The sequence below is a fragment of the Brassica napus genome, chromosome C3 (genome assembly GCF_020379485.1).
Source record: "Brassica napus cultivar Da-Ae chromosome C3, Da-Ae, whole genome shotgun sequence".
Taxonomy (NCBI): Eukaryota; Viridiplantae; Streptophyta; class Magnoliopsida; order Brassicales; family Brassicaceae; genus Brassica; species Brassica napus.
The window spans coordinates 71,727,848-71,748,188 of record NC_063446.1 but is presented as its reverse complement, the minus strand read 5'-3'; the positions used below and the strand labels follow the sequence as shown (position 1 = coordinate 71,748,188).

The 20,341-nt window shown below is 39.7% G+C and overlaps 2 protein-coding genes across 3 annotated transcripts; one reads left to right on the top strand and one right to left on the bottom strand.

The window, feature by feature from the left end:
* Positions 1-479: 479 nt before the first annotated feature.
* LOC106428572 (homeobox-leucine zipper protein ATHB-15) lies at positions 480-4,882 on the top strand. 2 transcript variants are annotated; one of them, XM_048750550.1, is made up of 16 exons: positions 480-1,166; positions 1,242-1,401; positions 1,482-1,582; positions 1,666-1,756; positions 1,886-1,981; positions 2,076-2,420; positions 2,498-2,572; positions 2,651-2,763; positions 2,850-3,039; positions 3,121-3,297; positions 3,372-3,452; positions 3,520-3,654; positions 3,728-4,059; positions 4,152-4,257; positions 4,325-4,474; positions 4,556-4,882. In XM_048750550.1, the coding sequence occupies exons 1-16, from the start codon at positions 955-957 to the stop codon at positions 4,700-4,702; spliced, it is 2,511 nt and encodes an 836-aa protein (XP_048606507.1). In that variant the 5' UTR covers positions 480-954; the 3' UTR covers positions 4,703-4,882. The 2 variants fall into 2 exon arrangements, with proteins under 2 accessions (XP_048606507.1, XP_048606508.1); XM_048750551.1 differs by having other exon boundaries at positions 481-1,166; positions 3,731-4,059.
* Positions 4,883-15,067: 10,185 nt separating this feature from the next.
* Positions 15,068-18,316, bottom strand: LOC125583519 (probable LRR receptor-like serine/threonine-protein kinase At3g47570). Its single transcript, XM_048750549.1, has one exon. The coding sequence runs from the start codon at positions 18,295-18,297 to the stop codon at positions 15,670-15,672; it is 2,628 nt and encodes an 875-aa protein (XP_048606506.1). The 5' UTR covers positions 18,298-18,316; the 3' UTR covers positions 15,068-15,669.
* Between the last annotated feature and the right edge of the window lie 2,025 nt (positions 18,317-20,341).

The window sequence follows — 20,341 nt, the reverse complement described above, 5'->3', positions numbered from 1 at the left end:
ATAGATAACTAATTCCCAGCATTTTTATATGAACAACCCGAATTACCAGATATTTAACATGAAAAATCCTAATTATCCAACATCTTATTCATTTTATCCGAAATTATCCAACAAAACAAACCGATTGGACCCAATTTTCGAATATTATCTAATTCTTAATTTTGTTACCCGAACCGAACCGGAAAACTGAAATAATCAAAACAAAACCGAACCAAATATTATAAATAACTGAATGAAAAAGTATATGAATCGAAAACCAAAATAGAACCAAAATCGAACAGAAAACTGAACAGCCAAACCTAGATGTACCAATCAGAAAACCAAAAAACGAGGATTCCAACGAAAAAGTTAATTTACAAACGCAACACACCACTATCAAATCATTATTTACATAAAAATAAAAATAATAATTGAATATCGAAAAAGCTAAAAAATCAAAGTTGTCATGAATAAGCAGAGGAAAAAAATAAAAACAGAGCAACAGTAGTCGGTAGCTCCATGATTCCTTCTCTACATACTTTCTACGTCTCTCTCTCTTTCTTTCCTCTTCTTTGATTAAAATTTTTCCAATGAGAGCACCTCGGAGATGGAGAATATGGGTTCGAGTTTCTAACGGCTGAGTCAACTCGGTGATTGATTCCTCTGCTTTGTAATAAAGGCTGTAGCTTTCTTGTTTTCAGAGGTGTCTCTTTCCCAGTGAATGGTCGAATCTTTCTTCGGTGTTTGCAAAAGTGGAAAGATCTTCTTTTTATTCTTCTTTGGTGTTTGGTCTTTAAAAGTAGTAGAAAGTAGTAGTCTTTGTCTTGTACCCCATTAGAGATCACATGAGATGGATGAGCATTAAGTGAGTATCCTTAGGCTTTAGATTTGGTAGTGGAAACTTCTTCAAAGCTTGTGGTTGTTGTGGATTAAGTAAAGGAGTGGACTTTGGGTCTTGTCTGGAAGGTGTGTTTGATGGCGATGTCTTACAAGGATGGTGGTAAGATGGGATGCATGGACAATGGGAAGTATGTGAGGTACACACCTGAGCAAGTTGAAGCACTTGAGAGGCTTTATCATGACTGTCCTAAACCGAGCTCTATCCGCCGTCAGCAGTTGATCAGAGAGTGTCCTATTCTCTCCAACATTGAGCCTAAACAGATCAAAGTGTGGTTTCAGAACCGAAGGTAATGATGATGCTTACACTCCTTATAATGCAGTCTTAGGGATTCTTTGATCAAAATCTTTTTATAAAAATTCAGATGCAGAGAGAAACAAAGGAAAGAGGCTTCACGGCTTCAAGCGGTGAACAGGAAGCTGACGGCGATGAACAAGCTGTTGATGGAGGAGAATGATAGGTTGCAGAAGCAAGTGTCACAGCTGGTTCATGAAAACAGCTACTTCCGTCAACACACTCCCAATGTGAGAATCTTTATCTTTAATGCTTTCCTTATAATAAAAGAGTTTCATATTGATTTTTTTTTTTAATCTTTTGGTTACAGCCTTCACTTCCAGCTAAAGACACAAGCTGTGAATCTGTTGTGACGAGTGGTCAGCACCAAGTAGCATCACTGAATCCTCCAAGAGATGCTAGTCCTGCAGGGTTAGTGCTTTTAGTGAGAACATGTTACTCTCTTAGTTACACAATTATATTATAGTTCTGAATTAAATTTTGTGTGTTTGCAGACTTTTGTCCATTGCAGAAGAAACTTTAGCAGAGTTTCTTTCAAAGGCAACTGGAACCGCTGTTGAGTGGGTTCAGATGCCTGGAATGAAGGTATGCCCCTTGATCCACTTCCTCTAGTTTTCTTTCTGATTATTGCATATTGTAACAATCAAAAAAATAAATAATCAAAGAGTTATTAAACTTCTCTGTAACGGTTTGTTTTGTACATATATGTAACAGCCTGGTCCGGATTCCATTGGAATCATTGCTATTTCTCACGGTTGCGCTGGTGTGGCAGCACGCGCCTGTGGCCTAGTTGGTCTCGAGCCTACAAGGGTACGTGTAGAGATAGAACCATTCCCTATGCATTCTTCTACTACTCTACCTTTACATTTGCAGCAAGATTGATCTGCTTTCTCTTTATTTACAGGTCGCAGAGATCGTCAAGGATCGGCCTTCGTGGTTCCGCGAATGCCGAGCTGTTGATGTTATGAACGTGTTGCCAACAGCCAATGGTGGAACCATTGAGCTGCTTTATATGCAGCTCTATGCACCAACTACGTTGGCCCCACCGCGCGACTTCTGGCTGCTGCGTTATACATCTGTTTTAGAAGATGGCAGCCTTGTGGTGTGCGAGAGGTCTCTTAAGAGCGGTCCTAGTATGCCACCGGTTCAACATTTTGTTAGAGCAGAGATGCTTCCCAGTGGGTACTTGATACGGCCTTGTGATGGTGGTGGTTCCATCATACACATTGTGGATCATATGGATTTAGAGGTAACAATCTTCACTCTGCTTCAATGTCTATTTTATTCAATACATTGGGGCTAATGTTAAACTTGACTGTTGAATAGGCTTGTAGTGTGCCTGAGGTCTTGCGCCCTCTCTACGAGTCACCAAAAGTACTTGCACAGAAGACTACAATGGCAGTAAGTGAACTCAAAACATTGCTTTCTAATGTTTGGAACTATTTTACTAAATGATATGTATATTCACTTTTTTCAAAGGCGCTGCGGCAGCTCAAGCAAATAGCTCAAGAGAGTTCTCAGACTAACAGTAGTGTCAATGGCTGGGGACGGCGTCCTGCTGCCTTGCGAGCTTTAAGTCAAAGGCTAAGCAGGTTTTGATACTCATAACTATTTGCCTTTCTTGCTTCTGATGTAAGATACTATATTTGTTGTCTAATACATTTGTTTATTTCTACAGAGGATTCAATGAGGCTGTTAATGGATTCACCGATGAAGGATGGTCGGTGATTGGAGATAGCATGGATGATGTCACAATCACTGTGAACTCTTCTGCAGACAAGCTGATGGGTTTGAACCTTACATTTTCCAATGGATTTGCTCCTGTTAGCAATGTGGTTTTATGCGCAAAAGCCTCCATGCTTTTACAGGTCAGTGCATCATTTTTTCTGTTTTATAGATCAATTTATGTTTTTTTTCAACACTTCTTCTTACTCTTTTTGCAACTTTAGAATGTTCCACCGGCGATCCTGCTTAGGTTTCTGAGGGAGCATAGATCAGAATGGGCTGACAACAACATTGATGCATATCTGGCAGCAGCTGTTAAAGTTGGGCCTTGTAGTGCCAGAGTTGGAGGATTCGGAGGGCAAGTTATACTTCCACTTGCTCATACTATTGAGCATGAAGAGGTAAGTTCAAGTTTCTTTTGTACTCCTTTGATTGTTTTCTTTTTATAATGGTTGGTATGTGTTTCGTTTGTTAGTTCATGGAAGTCATCAAGTTGGAAGGTCTTGGCCATTCCCCTGAAGATGCAATCGTCCCAAGAGACATCTTCCTTCTACAAGTAAGTACTTTATACTTGTCTCCTCTGGCATGAGTGTTAATGTGGATCACTAATATCTTGTGATTAGCTTTGTAGCGGCATGGATGAAAATGCTGTTGGAACGTGTGCTGAACTTATATTTGCGCCAATTGATGCTTCTTTTGCGGATGATGCACCTCTGCTTCCTTCTGGTTTTCGCATTATCCCTCTTGATTCCACAAAGGTTAGAACACATAATGCTTTCCATTTTCTTGTTTGGTTCAGACTCTTAAAAGCTTTTCTTGAACCTTAAAAAGCAGGAAGCATCTAGTCCAAACCGAACCTTGGATCTTGCTTCAGCACTTGAAATTGGTCCAGCTGGAACAACAAAAGCCTCAACTGATCAATCAGGAAACTCCACATGTGCAAGATCTGTGATGACAATAGCATTTGAGTTTGGTATCGAGAGCCATATGCAAGAACATGTAGCATCCATGGCTAGGAACTATGTTCGAGGTATCATAGCATCAGTTCAGAGAGTTGCATTGGCGCTTTCTCCTTCTCACATCGGCTCACAAGTCGGTCTACGCACTCCTTTGGGTACTCCTGAAGCCCAAACACTTGCTCGTTGGATCTGCCAGAGTTACAGGTATAATATATATATATATATATATATATATATATATATATATGGTCTAAGTTTTGCACCAGATGATTCTTTTTTTTTTCTGTTTATATTAGGTGCTACATGGGCGTTGAGCTACTTAAATTGAACAGCGAAGGCAATGAATCTATTCTCAAGAACCTTTGGCATCATACGGATGCTATCATCTGCTGCTCAATGAAGGTACTAACTCAAATATCAAGCACATGAATGTTTTATTCACTGATCCTTTTATAACCTTTTTGTATAGGCCATGCCTGTCTTCACATTTGCAAACCAGGCAGGACTTGACATGCTTGAGACTACATTGGTTTCTCTTCAAGATATCACTCTAGAGAAGATATTTGATGACAGTGGAAGAAAGACTCTGTGCTCTGAGTTCCCACAGATTATGCAACAGGTTTTCAACAACGTTCTGATATGATTTGTGTAGTAGATTGATACAGCTTTTTATTTGTCTTACTGGGATGTTTTGGTTTAGGGTTTTGGGAGTCTTCAAGGTGGGATATGTATCTCAAGCATGGGGAGACCAGTTTCATATGAGAGAGCTGTTGCTTGGAAAGTACTCAACGAAGAAGAGAATGCTCATTGTATCTGCTTTGTCTTCATCAACTGGTCCTTTGTTTGAGATTTATGTGTACTTTTGAATAATCTGTTTTTAATTTTCAGAGGAACCTTTTGCCTCGTGGTTGTTATTGCAAGACAGGCTATATTGCTGTTTTTGATGTTTGTTGGGAAACACATTAACAGTATTTTGTTTGAAAACTCAAGACATACTTTGCTTTTAATTGATTATGTGTGATGATGATGATGATGATCCTTTCCTTTTCTCTGATTATTAGTGCATTTAGCTTTCCAAAATTTCTATTCAATTTCTTTTCAAAAGATTTGCAGTGTTATGGCAATCATTACAATTACACTCAACAATGACTTGGTGTTCAGGATAAAGTTGAGATGCAAACTGGAAATTTGAATGTTTAGGATAATGCTGAAATTTAAACACAGACACTAGATTTTGACCCGAGCTTGAAAGCGCGGATTCTTTTGTTATAACAAATTTTGATATTAATTAGTATTTTGTGATTGTTTTACATTATTATGTTACAAAGTCGAATTATGTAAAAGAACTAATTTTAAAAAAATTATATAATTCATGAATTACTTTATTTAGAATTCTGTATAAATCTTATGTAATTCTCTCTTACGCATGGGTATTTTAGATGGACCTTGAAAAATCAAACCAAAATCAACTCGAAAATACTGGTTCACGCCGGGTCCAGAGAAAAATACGTATTTGTTGAAAAATGCGGGTTTCTGTTCGCGTCTGAGACCTACCCGAAACCTGTTTGGGAGCCAAAGTACCCAAAATGTTTGTGTATATTAGATATATTTGTGTATTTTCGATATGTTTTTGGTATACATATATTTTTGATTTTTTGGTTCGAATTTTTGGTTATAGTTTTGGATTTCGAGTAAAAATTAAAATTTTAAAAATATATTTTTGGGTATTCAGATACAATTTTGGGTATTTTTTGGTTCATCGTTCAGATTTCGATACAATTTTAGGTCTTTTGAGTATTTTCTGATTTTCGGGTATTTGTTTAGATTTTGGATATTTTTCGTGTTTCGAGTATTTTTATGTTTATCGAGTTTTATTTGAGTCCTAAATATCTGAACGGATCCATACCCGTTACGTACAAAAAATAACATATATTTTATAGGTATTTGAATTATGGAGTCGAAACCATCCAGATCCAAAAGAAACCGATCCGAATCCAAATATTTTTTTTCTAAATACCTAATTAGGTCCAAAACCCCTGACCTAACAAAATTCATTGATTCGTTTTATAAAATTTTGGGTGGAAAATACTCTTCAGGTTTGATCAATAATGTTTAATAGGACATGGCTCATTTATATTTCAAAAGTTGATCTCGTAAGAAAATTTTGATCTAATGGAGGAAGATGGTATATATGACAATGACCCCTACGTATTGAAATTTCGGTGCCGTTTATATGTACATATGTTAAATTGGAAGAAGTTGATTTAAGTAAAATAACCATTTGAAACAGTCCATATATGTAGTTATGATCTTATTAAAGTGGGTGAGATTTATTTAAATGTTAGAAGATATTATTTGATTGCTATATAATAGGGGATAGTTAATAATATTTAGTTGTATACAATGGGTTGGACTAAAAAATAAATAGATGCAACAACCTTGTATAAGTAGATTTTGTAGGATTCCTTCCCTTTTGATAGTATTGATATTCTACAAAATTTGGAAATTTTTTTTTTTACTAAACTAAAATCTGTTTACAACGGGTTATTTTTCGTACCAAACAATTTTAACCAGAATAATATAACCAACCTGAACCCAATAGTCAAATTTATCGTACCGTGTATTATAAATTTATGAGGTGTAGCTCAGAAACCGGAAGTAAAGTTGTATGGGCTCATTGTGTATGTTTTTTTTGGCGGACTTTCTTAATCAAGAGCTCACAGTGCTTTGCAATCTTCTCTCTTTGGGCCAGACTGGTTATGGTTTTAGTTTTAAGATTTTTGCTCTCGAATGAAAGCTTTGAATTTTTAGGCTTTGGCTCTAGAATTAAAACTTTAGAAAGTACATAAAATTGGACGTAGGAATTTGTCTTTCTAAAGACACACAAACTTAAAATTTTAAAATGGCTGTAAACTTATAAAAATTAAGAAAACATAATTGGTTTAGATTTAGGATTATAGACATAACTATTGTTGTGGACAACGTCTACTTCAACAACCAATGTTTTTAAACCCGATCCAAACACTAAGCCGGACAATTTTTCGGATCACTGAGTTATTGGAATCACCGCGGACGAACCACAAATTTGTCAATTTATTTGTTTTAATATATAATTATATATTAATTATTGCAAAATATAAAAGAAATCTAACATTTCTTTTAAAATATATAAAAGTACTCAATTTTTGTTTTTTTATTTAAAATTTTCACTTCTCATACAAAATTTTTTAAAATAATTTAAACTATACTATGTTTGTAAATCATCAAAATTGTAATAGATTGTCGATAACAAAATAAACTGATACTAAATATGATTATTTAATTTTGGTTCTTTCTATCATCATTCACTTTATTATCCCATGTGACATAGTAAAATCTTCATAAAAGTAAACAAAAAAAAATAAAAAAAATGGTTGAGTTGATATTGTATACGATAAAAAAATCAGTAAGTTCAGCAAAACTAGAAAGATACACAGTATATGCGGCATCAAAGGAAGACAATATGTTAACGAGAAAACTAAAAAGGTAAAACTAAGCTTTTTATTTGAAATAGAAAGCCGATTTTAATGATGTAATTTAAAAAAAAAACATTAAGTAAAAAAAAAAAAATATCACTAACTTTTACAGTCAATGTTTTATCAGGGTTTTTTAAAAAAAACAGATATTTTTTAAAATCCAAATCAGATACTTATCGATCTGTTCGACCGCGAGTTAGGATCGGGTATAAAAACACGGGCAAAAACCAATCACGCTCATTATTTATAGATACACATTTCATGCTTCTTTTCCGGCATGATCTCGCTTTTAGCTTGTGTAACATTTCTCTCCACCAGAAATCCTGCCTCTTACAGTCTCTTTCGATCAAAAACCTGAGACATAAGACACACAGTTCTAAAATATAAGAACAATTTAAAAAAGTCAAACTCTCTCTGACACGTTTCCCAATGCTCAACTGTTGGAATGTTCCTGTTCTCGATTCCGGCAAGAAACCACCGGAGTTTGCCGCTGGCGAACCTCCCCCCTCCCCTTTTCCACCCGATCCGCCTGACCCCTCTTCCCCTCTCTCCCCTGTAAACTTTCCTCCCTTATCTTTTCAACCATCAACTGCTCCTAAGCATTCTCAACGTAAAGGTCCTGTCTCCTCTCCTGCCTCAGCTGTAAATTCCTACTCTGAGTGCTTCAACTACCATGAAAGAGTCTGGTTATGTCTCTTTCAATGGATCTGTAGACCCTCTAATGCCTGCAAAAACTGGTTTTCCCCAAAGATCTGAAACCTTACCTGAAACCCTAACTGAAACAGTAAAACCCTCCCCTATTCATGTACCCTCTACTGCCTCCCTTATTCATACTGATATCCAAACTAGCCCAAATACTGACCCACCATTCACTACTCTACCACCAAAACACACCTCCCCTATCTCCACAAATCAAGCCTCCTCCTCCTCTCCTGCAATTCTCCAAACTCCTTCCCTTCCCCCCTCTAGGCCCTTTCAGGTGCCTCAGCGTAGTGCTGCTCCTTCTCTGGTAGAGAAACTTAGAGCTGCAGAAGATAAGTCACTTAAGAGGTTTGCACCTGTCTCTTTCTCTCCAACAGGTCGACCTCGGGTGATTATCCCTGATTCTGTATTTGAAAAAGGAGCTGAACTCCACAAAGATTTTATCATTTGTTATTATAATGGTAAAGCTCCACCTTTTAACCAAATACAGAGTGTCTTCAACCACCTGTGGGGCAAAGGAAAAAGGCTTGAGATTCACAATAACCCACTCAACCGAACTACCATAGTCAGGATCCAAAGCGAGTACCTGAGGCAAAAGATTCTTGAGAAATGTGTTTGGTATGTGGGTGACACCATGTTTCATACTGCTCAATGGTCTTCAGTTCAATCTCTCAATGCTCCTCCAATTAAAGCCATAAGGATATGGGCGCACCTAACAGGCGTACCCCTCGATCTCAGGCATCTAGAAGGTCTGAGTTGGGTCGCTGGACTTGTTGGTGATCCAAAAGAAACCGATGACTTCACCAAAAACATGGTCAGCTTAACACTCTCCCATGTGAAGGTGGAAGTTGATCTAACTCAACCCCTGCCATCTGTAGTGGAATTCCAACGGCAAAGTGGCGAGGTAGTGGAAGTTGCAGTGAATTATCCCTGGGTGCCTCCCACCTGTGCGCAATGCAAAGAGCTGGGCCATATTATGAAGAATTGCCTCCATTACTCTCCACCTGAAAAATAGACTGCTAAAGAATCAGGCCCTGGCACTAACTCTGCAATACCAAAATCTGCGAAGAAGAAAAATGCCAAGATTTACCAACCTGTCAATAAACCTGTGGTTCGATGTGACTCCCAACCTTCTGTGGCTGAGCAAGTGGGCCTCTCTGGTCCCCCCCACTGCTCCTCTGCCTTCCTTTTCTCCTCCTCCTACTGCCACTCCTGCTCATAACCCTCCCCCTGTTACCCCTTCTCCTATGGAGGTCTCTTTCTCGTCCCCTGACCCTACTCCTCGACCCTCCCTTAAGCGTTCTAGATCCTCCCCTACCCTATCCTCCCCTCCCCTCCTCCCTCTTCCTCTAACCCAAACCCCTTTCTCAATCATGTACCAAGTTTTTCCACCCTATGTAATACCCCCTTGTCGAACTCTTTTTCAATCCTAAATTCTTTAATACCCTCTACTTCGTTTTCCTCCTTACCCCCTGTATCGGACCCCCTTATCCCCCCTCACTCTCCCAATTTTTTGGCTACTAAGGATTTTCCAGGCTCTGGTGATCCTCCTGTCCCTTCCCTATGAGTACAAAGCACTTTTTTTGGAATGTCCGGGGTATAAATGAACCGGATAAACACAGGCCTTTTGTTAGTTGGCTTCAATGCCATAAGCCTCTGTTCGGAACTATATTAGAATCCCATATAAAAGAACCTTTTCTGAACCCCCTTTTGTTAAAATTATGCCCAGGCTGGTCCTACTACTCAAACCACTCCTCTGATCCTGATGGGCGCATCATTCTTATCTGGAAAGACCCTATCAAAGTCAGTATACTCTCCCAATCCCGGCAGTGTATAAACTGTATGCTGTCCATCCCTAACAAACCTCCTCTCGTCTACTCTGCAATATATGCCTCAAATCTGGCCGAGGAGAGAGCAGAGCTGTGGGTCGAATTACTCAATACTGCTGAGGCCTATAATTTGGATACAAGCTGCTGGCTCGTTGGGGGAGATTTTAACCAAACGCTTTTCCCATCAGAGCACTCAACTAATAGTGGAATGGGGCCAGACAGCCTCATGTACCAGTTTCAGGACTGCCTACTTCAAGCTGGCTTGTTTGACCTCCGCTACATTGGTCCCTCTCACACATGGTCAAACAAATGCCCAACAGCTCCCATTGCAAAGAAACTCGACAGGCAGCTTGTAAACAGCACCATTATATCAACTTTCCCGAATGCAACAGCCACTTTCCTCCCTCCCCTGTTCTCTGACCACTCTCCTTGCGTCCTTGACCTAGCTTACACCCTCCCCTCAGCTGGAACCAAGCCTTTCAAATTCCCTAACTGCCTAACCCGCCATCCCCATTTCCTCCAGCTTGTGCAAAGCTCCTGGTTTCAAACCGGAATCGAGAATCATACATTAACTCAGTTTTGCTGGAAACTGAAGTTGATAAAGAGAGAACTCAAACACTTAAACAGAGAGAATTTTTCAAACATTCAAGAGAGAGTGAGCGAAGCTAACCGTTTGTTGCAATGTATGCAGGTTCAGGCGTTAAATTTTCCTTCTCCAGAGAATTTTGAGGCCGAAAGGGAGACTCATATGAGATGGTCCTTCATACGCAGCATAGAGGAAAGCTATTTTAGACAAAAATCGAGAATAAATTGGCTGAGGGAGGGAGATTTGAATACTGCCTATTTCCACCGCATTTGTCAAGTTCGTGCTAGTTACAATGCTATAAGAGCGTTTATGACAAATTCTGGTACCTGGATCACAGACCCAATGGAGATGAGCATCCATGCTGTCTCACATTTTGGCGCAATGCTAGCACCCTTGTCGAACTCCCCCTCATCAGTCTACTCAGCTCCGGCTTGGTTTGCTGAACTGACTGGTTTCAATGTGCCTCAATACCAATCCCAACTGATGATTGCGACGCCTTCTTCTGAGGAGATAAAGACCTTATTTTTCAAGTTTAATCCCAATAAAGCTCCGGGGCCTGATGGACTAACCTCGGGGTTCTTCAAAGGAGCTTGGTCAATCATTGGTGATGAGACTATTACTTCTGTCAAGCAATTTTTCTCTTCATGCTTTCACCCGGCCTCTGCGAACGCAACAATCCTAACCCTGGTGCCGAAGTTCCCTGGAGCAACAAAAATCTCAAATTTTAGGCCGGTCTCTTGTCTCAACACAGTTTATAAAGTTATTTCTAGATTGTTGGTAAAGAGACTAAAGCCTATTCTGCCTCAGCTTATTCTACGTAGTCAAACCGCTTTCGTCAAAGACAGGCTGCTCCTAGAAAATACCACTCTGGCGGGTGAGCTTATAAATGGGTATCATAGGAACAAAGGGACTAAAAAGATTACCATCAAAGTTGACATTGCAAAGGCATTTGATACTATTTCATGGGATTTCTTGTTCTCCTGTCTTCATGGTCTAGGTGTTCCCTCGCTTTTTCTGGCCTGGTTACGTGCCTGCATATGTACAACGAGCTTCATGGTAGGTTATAATGGTACAGTAAACGGGTTTTTCAAAGGAAGGAGAGGGTTGAGGCAAGGAGACCCGTTGTCACCTTACCTGTTTGTCATTGCAATGAATTGCCTTTCGCACATGCTTAACAGGGCAGCAGCGGAGCAGAGGGTTAAGTTCCATGCGAAATGTGAGAAAGTAAAGCTCACACACCTGTCCTTCGCGGATGACCTCTTGATCTTCATAGATGGGTCCCTTCGTTCTGTCCAACAAGTGCTCCAAGTCCTGCGGGAATTTGAAAACAGATCAGGGTTAGCAGTGAGTTTACAAAAGACATCGTTTTTTGCCTCAGGAATGGAACAACCAGAAAGAGAGATGATCCAAGCTTCAACTGGAATGGCGTGTGGCTCCCTCCCCTTTAGGTATCTCGGAGTTCCTCTTAATTCCCGGAAACTGTCTATGGCGGGTTGTGAGACACTACTACAACAAGTGAAAGCAAAGTTTAACTCCTGGTCGGTTAAATCTTTATCTTTCTCAGGACGTCTACTGCTGTTAAAAACGGTTATATCAGGGATTACCACATTCTGGTGTTCTTCTTTTATCCTACCTAAAGCGTGCATAAATAAAATCAATTCCCTATGTAGTACCTTCCTATGGACAGGTGATGCAGATTCGAGAAATTCGGCTAGAGTGGCTTGGGATAGGGTTACTTTAACTAAGGAGCAAGGAGGTCTAGGGGTGAAAGATCTACTTACATGGAACAAGTCATGTTGCCTGCGACTAATCTGGATGATCTTTTTTAGACCTGACTCAGTATGGGTCTCCTGGTTTAAAGAAGTAATTCTAAAAGGATCAGTTCACAACTACTGGTCTACAAAGCCAAGTAACTCTTACTCGTGGCTGGTTAACAAACTGTTGAAGATGAAAAGTGTGGTTTACCCTTTCATTAGACTGCAACTTCAGAATGGTGAAACGGCGAGATTCTGGTTTGATAATTGGAGTCCGTTTGGTTGCCTCTATGACTATCTTGATGCTTCAACATCACCATTTGGGATACCTTTACACGCAACGGTGGCCTCACTCTTCAGGAGAGGTGCTTGGCGTCTTCCACCTGCAAGGTCAGACCGGTTATTACAGCCGCTATCATTCATAACAACAATCCACCTAACTACTGATGCAGACAGCTATTCATGGGAAATTGATGGTAAACCTATGTTGAGGTATGATCCTGGAAAGGTATATCATCACCTATGTGGTGATCAGGCCGTAGTCCAATGGGCAGGTGCAGTCTGGTCGTCAAAAAGCATTCCGAGACACTCCTTTCACTCCTGGTTGGTTGTCCTTGACTGTAACCCGACCCGTGATCGTCTCCTCTCTTGGGGTCTTCAGGTTAGCCATCTCTGTCTTCTCTGTAATGTCACCTCCGAAACCAGAAACCATCTCTACATGGATTGCCCCTATAGCTATGATCTTTGGTCTCGCTTGGCTACTAAGTGTCAGCTTCAACCTCTTCGCAACTGGTCCGATCTCCTAAACCAGATGATTGCTCTACCGCCGCCGAAACAGAACAAGCTACTCTCCCTCTTGGCTTGGAAAGCGACGATGTACTGGCTATGGCGAGAACGGAATCAACGACTGCATGCTAACACGTTTCGATTGGTGGACTCTCTCATCAAGACCATTGATCTCCAGATTAGAAACCAAATTCAAAGTTTCAGAGAATCAAACCCTTCCCTTTCATCAAAGATGCTTCAATTATGGTTTTCTCGCTCAAATTGATTGGTTTTGGAACGTCGTCGTCGTTTTTCTTCCTGAGTTCTTACGAAAGCTCCCTCTCTCTCAAATTGACTTTCAACTGGGCTTCATCCCTCTACTCATATGGGCTTCTAACTTTCATTTTGGGGTTTCAATTATGGTTCTTTTTAATTGGGATGTATAACTGGGCTGGGCCCTATTAACCTTGTCTCTGATGTCTATAAACTTTTTCTTTTCTTTTCAGTTTTATTAATGAAAGCCTTGTTTACAAAAAAAAAAAACCTGAGACATACATAATAAAATGATACTTTTCCCCATGTTTATTTTCTTGTTATGTCGTTGGAAGGGAAATTATCTCAATGAGATCAATCGACTGCGTCAGGACAACTGCAAATGTTTTGAAGATTTCGATAGATGATCCTCCTAGGGGATTATGAACATCGGTTCCAAACTTCCTGGTATTAAAAAAAATAAAAGATAGATAAATACAGAACTGAGTCTTATTTTTAAGTGAACAAAAATGGCAATATGTATTCAAGGACAAAAGATAAACTATTCATTTTGGCTAAGATTATCCACATAATATCTCAAGGAAAATGTCTATCATAATGTAAGAGCATCTGCATTGAAGGTTCAATGCCCAGATTCACACCATTCCCCAAAAATAAAAATTATAATATTTTCACTTTTATGAACTCACCCCTTGCAGGTTCGCTGGAATGAACTCGGTTCATCACTGTAACGCAGGCTCCACGCCACGTGGCGGCCCGCGATCGGTCCGCTTATTTTTTTTTATTTTTAATTTTTAAAAAAAAACAAACGAAAAAAGTAAAAAAATAATAATAAAAAATTAAAGTTATGATCCCCCCTCAAGGTTCATTGATGCAGATGCTCTAAACATGGTAACACAAACATTCATCTTGTCACAACAAAGTATTCATTTTTTTGTGCAACAGAACATTCGCTAAGGGAACATAAATAAAGAAAAAAACAAAGTAAAAATGATGAAATGAAATATTATATGAGTTTATAAGAGATCAACCAGTTGACGAAAATAAGTAAGAGTCTATGTGTCATGTGGTCGATATTCCTTCGATAAGACAATTAAACTCTTGAATGAAATCAATGATAGTGGTTTGGGTATCTTTTGTGAGTTGTGGGCTGAAATGGTTAGGTTGGTAAGTTGAGGTCGAGTACATGGAAATACTTTCTAAGATTGGTATTAATTGATGTGCCGGTTCTTGATTTTGTGCCCCTAACCGGACCCGAATACCTTCCTAATTTTGTGCCTCTAACTCTTCATATAGAGACATAATTATAATGCCTCTGTTACGCCATTAATTAACTCATTTAGTTCGTTGTAAGGATCACTCATATTTTCACTGTATCTCTCTCCTTTGCAGGTTTTACGTGTATCCAGTATTCACCATAAACTCTTAAGCGCATCTTCCATCGTAGACCAATAAGTGCAGTTACTTTTAATCATGAACAAATGGGAACACTATTGACTCCAAATTACAGCTGCAGCTTCATGTCACTAGATGATTTAACACTAACAACAAAACTGATTGATCAATGAAGCCACCAAAACAGTCACCGTTTGTACATAGGACTGTCTGTCTAATTCAGTTAGATCATTCTCCGAAAAGATAAGTTACTAGGACACTAGTTTGTTGCGTACTATCCCCTTTAAAACTTTTCTTGATCATCCAGATTTTTAAAACCTCCAAATTTGATCACCTAGGGAAAGAAAAGCATCAATACACAATCAGAGCTTTAACAAATGGCAATTATAAAGCTGGTAACACAACATTTATTCCATTGTCTGCATATAACATAGCATCCTGCAAGCATAATCATGTTTAACTGAGTAAAACACCACAAATTATGAAAGGCAATATTATATAGGTCTCAGATTCCTTCTTTTAAGTGGGTTGCAAAGTCTGCAGAGGAAACAATAAACACATCAATGTTTAAAGAATCTCTCTCTGATTAGGATTAAATCCTTTCTGGCTTCACTCGTTGCTAAACGGTTCTTCGGTGTTTCTTCACAACACTTAAGTCCCACCTCCAACACCAGTGTCAAGCACTCATCAAGAGGGAAACCAACTCTAAGACCGCAATTAAGAATCGAATTGTCTGCAATGTCCAACACCCTCTCTGGAAACGCCAAGTTGATGTAGCTGTTTAGGGTAACGTTTCCCCCAAATAACTCATCTGTTGGTCTTTTTCCAGTGAACATTTCCAAAAGAAGAACGCCAAAGCTATACATAGCACCATATATAGATGGTTGTCCTCCCATTCCATATTCTGCACCATAATTCACAACAATTATTTTTTTCCGAATGAATGTAAAATTTATTCAATCAAAAACTTTCTTATTAAACAACGATTTTCTTCACTAAAACAATACTGATGTGTGATAAAATTTACCTGGTGCGGCATAGCCGATGGTTCCTCTGACGCCGACCGAGCTTAGTTGGTTGAATAAAGACCCTTGATCAAGTTTCATGAGCATTCGAGCAATGCCAAAGTAGCTAACATGACCAGTCAGATCTTTGTCTAGGAGGACGTTGCTCGGCTTGAGATCGCAATGAGCTATAGGTTCATGGCAATAAACATGAAGATATTCCAAAACGGAAATCACATCAACGGCAATGTTGAGCCTTTCAAAGAGGGACAAGGCTCTTGAGGGTCGACGGATCTCTTCCACTTCCTCAGGGTGCAGCCACATATCCAGGCTTCCATTTGGCATTAACTCATAGACAAGAGCTCTGAAATCATTTCCTTGAAAATCAGTACTCGAACAAGCCGTCAATAGTTTCACAAGATTACGATGCTTTATGTCCTTGAGAGATTCGCATTCTGTCACAAAGCTCTTCATAGCTCCACGTCTCTGTAGGTTTAGAACTTTCACTGCAACAACCTTGTTCTCTGTTGGGAGCAATGCCTTAAACACAGTGCCAAAACTGCCTGATCCAATCATATTGCTGGAAGAGAAGCCATCTGTCGCCTTTTGTAGATATGCATAACTTATCTTTTCATGACAAACCTCTAGTGCAGATGAAGAAGTTGGATGATTGGTCTGCTGCTGGTTCCTCTTTCTTTTTCTTAACCAACATAGAGAAATATAAGCTATTAACAACATCAAGAGAAAAGCTATGCCAATGCTAACCCCAATGGAAATTTTCTTCACAAGAGAGGAATGGCCTGTCTCCATTGCATGTACTTGCATAATACATGGCTTTAGTTTCAGCTCCTTGATGCCTCCACATAGATCTTTGTTTCCAAATACTAAAAGTAGAGTAGCATTCTTAAGGTTTCCTTCTGTTGGCACCATTCCCTGGAAATTGTTAATGGATAGATTGAGATACTCCAAAGAAGAAAAGTTTACAAAATATCCAGGTATACTTCCAGAGAGATTATTGCTCGAGAAATCAAGTCTTTTAGCACCCATCAACCCTTTTATGTTTGGAATATCACCATCAAAAAAATTTCCTTGTAGATAAAGATTCTCCAATGAGAGAAATTTGCCCAAGACTTGAGGGAGTTGCCCGGATAATTTATTATGCGCAACAGACAGTGTGCAAAGACCCTCTAGTGGTTTAATATACTTTGGCAGAGAGCCTGTCAAGGAATTATCTGACAAGTCGAGGTGAACAAGGGACTGAATTTGCATAATCTCCTGAGGTATAGTCCCATTCAACTTATTAGACCCAATCCGCAAATACAATATGAATCTGCACTGACCAAGACTCGGAGGAATGGTTCCTTCAAAACTATTGTTGGAAAAATAGAGTTTTCCTAACCGAGTGATGTTACCTATTGAAGAAGGTATCTCTCCGGACATTCTATTTGAAGTGAGGTTTAATACCACCAATCTAGAAAGCTTTCCAATGGAACTTGGTAGTGGTCCGGTCAACAAGTTATCGTCTAACATAAGTTTTTGTAGGCTGATGAGATTCCCAATGTCATAAGGAATGGTTCCAGAGATGAAATTCATTCCAAGGTCTAATTTCCAGAGGTTGGTGGACAGGTTCGTAATAGAGGTAGGGAAGTCACCTCCAAGCCTATTCCCATTTACAAGTAATGTATGAAGTTGGGTACAATTAGTCAAAGCCTTGAGAAACTCAAGATCTCCAGAGGAGTAACTACCCAAAGAATTACTGGCAAGTGCTAGGTACTGCAAGTTCTGTAGTTTTCCAAAACTTGAAGGAACACTTCCCATCATTTTGTTAAACACGATTCCAAAATTCTCAAGATTTGAGATATTGGAAAGTGTTGTGGGGATCGGTCCTGTGAAATGATTACGTCCCATATGCAAACGTCGAAGATTTGGTAGTAGCTTACCAAAATCAGGCTTTAGGCTACCCGAGAAACCACTACCAAACATGTTCAAGATCTTAAGTGAGGAAATATTGTAGATGGAGGGAGGAAAAACGCCCGAGAATTTGTTCATTCCTAATGCAAGATACACTAACTGATTCAATCTAGCTAGAGCATCAGGAACTCCTCCTTGTATTTTGTTCGATGAAAAGATGACTTGCATGAGTGATGTCAAGTTTCCTAGAGATGGAGGGAGCTTTCCACTAAGGTTGTTTCGACCAAGATTTAAAATTTCAAGCCTCGCCAATGATCCTAGTTCTGAAGGAACACCTTCTCCAAGACTATTTGAAGTTAATCTAAGACTCAACAATCTTGAGCAGTTAGACATACTAGTTGGAATCCCTCCTCCAAGAAAATTATGACTCATATCTAAGTACTCAAGTCTAAACAAGTTTCCCACCTGGTGAGGGATGGTTCCACCAATAGAGTTATCTGAGAGATCAAGTGATATGAGGAAGGAAAGATTACCAATAGATGGTGATATCACTCCGCCTAACTGCAATCCTCCAAGGTTCAAACTGGTAACTCTCTTGTGTTTAAGACCGCAAGTAACCCCTTTCCAGTTACAGAGAGGGAATGAGCTATTCCATGAGGACAAGACATTTTGTTTGTCTTCAAAAACTTGAGATTTGAGGTCTAGCATCAGATCTCTTAGAAACACAAAGAGTTTATAAGAACAACTTTTCTTATTAGCTTTAGAAACTACTCAAAACTAAAGCTCTCAATATGTTTCTCTCAGATCATATGGAACACTTCTCCATTAGACCTATATTTATATGAAAGACAATTCCCTTTAACATGGGGGATATGGAAAACACAAACATAACCTGAATAGAAACTTCATTTTCCTATTTCTAGGTTTCCTTATTGTGTTTATCTTAACATATTAAACATCTAATAATATGTTAAGTTTCCACAAGCTTGGAATTATCCAACATTCACCCCCTTAATTCCAACTTGAATTAGGGAGATCAATTTCTTGAACTCCGATTAAGCTCCTCATTTGCTTGAACATAATCCTTGCTAATGGCTTGGTAAGGATGTCAGCCTTCTGCTCAACACCCGGCACATGCTCCACTTCGATATGCCCGTTCTCCACACACTCACGAATGAAGTGATACTTCTTGAGTACATGCTTACTCCTTCCATGGAAAACTGGATTCTTGGTTTGAGCAATGGCTGATTTGTTGTCGATCCTAAGCTTGACTCTCTCGCCTTCTTTGCTTAGCATCTCACTCAACAATTCCTTGATCCATATAGCTTGCTTCGCTGCTTCTGTTGCTGCCATGAATTCTGCTTCGCATGATGACAATGCAACCGTCTGCTGCTTCTGCGACGTCCAAGTAATCAGTGATGAACCGTAGTAGAATGCATGTCCTGACGTGCTCCTCCCGTCATCGAGATCAATGTTGTGACTGCTGTCACTATAACCAATGACACTCCTTGACCCATCTCTCTTGAAGAACGGACCGTAGTTTGTTGTTCCTTTCACATATCGCAATATGTGTTTGATGGCTTGTCCGTGAGAGTCTCTCGGATTGTGCATGTATCTGCTAAGAACACCTACTGCGTAACACAGGTCGGGTCTTGTGTGAAGCAGATACCTCAAACATCCTATGATTCTTCTGAACTCGGTAGCATCTATCTCTCGTTCATCTTCAGCTTTTGAGATCTTCAAATTTGCCTCCATTGGAATTTGAGTTGCGTTACACGCTTCCATCTTTGTGTCACGCATGATTCCTTGAGCATACCTCTCTTGTTTTATTCTGATTCCGTCTGCTCCTTGAATCACCTCTATGCCAAGGTAGTACGTTAGCTTACCTAGATCTGACATCTCGAACTTCTTAGACATCTCCTCCTGAATTGCCTAATCACCTTAAGTGAAGTTCCTGTCACAAATAGATCATCAACGTAGATGGCAATGATCAAGACGTCTTCTCCTTCAGTCTTGCAGTACACTGATGGTTCCTTCGTGCACTTCTCAAATCTCATCTCCTTGAGAACCTGATCGAGTTTTACATTCCAGGCCCTGGGTGCCTGGCGTAACCCATACAAAGCCTTGTGTAACACATACACTCGATCCTCTTCTCCTTTCTTTTCGAAACCTTCAGGTTGAGTTACATACACTAACTCCTTTAGATCTCCATTCAAGAAAGCGGTCTTCACGTCCATGTGATGTATCTCCCAACCGTTCGTTGCTGCGAGGGCTATTAAGAGCCGAATGGTTTCAAGTCTTGCCACTGGTGCAAACACTTCATCGAAATCTATTCCTTCTCTTTGTACATAGCCTTTTGCCACAAGTCTCGCCTTATACTTGCTCACTGTACCATCCGCCTTTCTCTTGATCTTGAAGATCCACTTCAACCCTATAGGTTTCACTCCAGCCGGTATATCCACAAGTTTCCATGTCTTGTTTCTTGTGATAGACTCTAACTCGGCCACCATCGCCTCAACCCATTCTCGTACGTGTTCAGCTTCAAAATAGTTCTCTGGCTCGCCATCCACTGTGAGCAACAGCATTGCACTTTCTTGATCTGCAAGTAACACATAATCATCGAGATATCTTGGTTTTGTTATGGTTCGGCCTTGTCTGGTCACCAGCGGTTGACCTCCACCGTTTTGGTTTGCATTGTGATCCGCATCTTCTTCTTCTTCCTCATCTTGGTTTATAGCTTCCTGTTCATGAT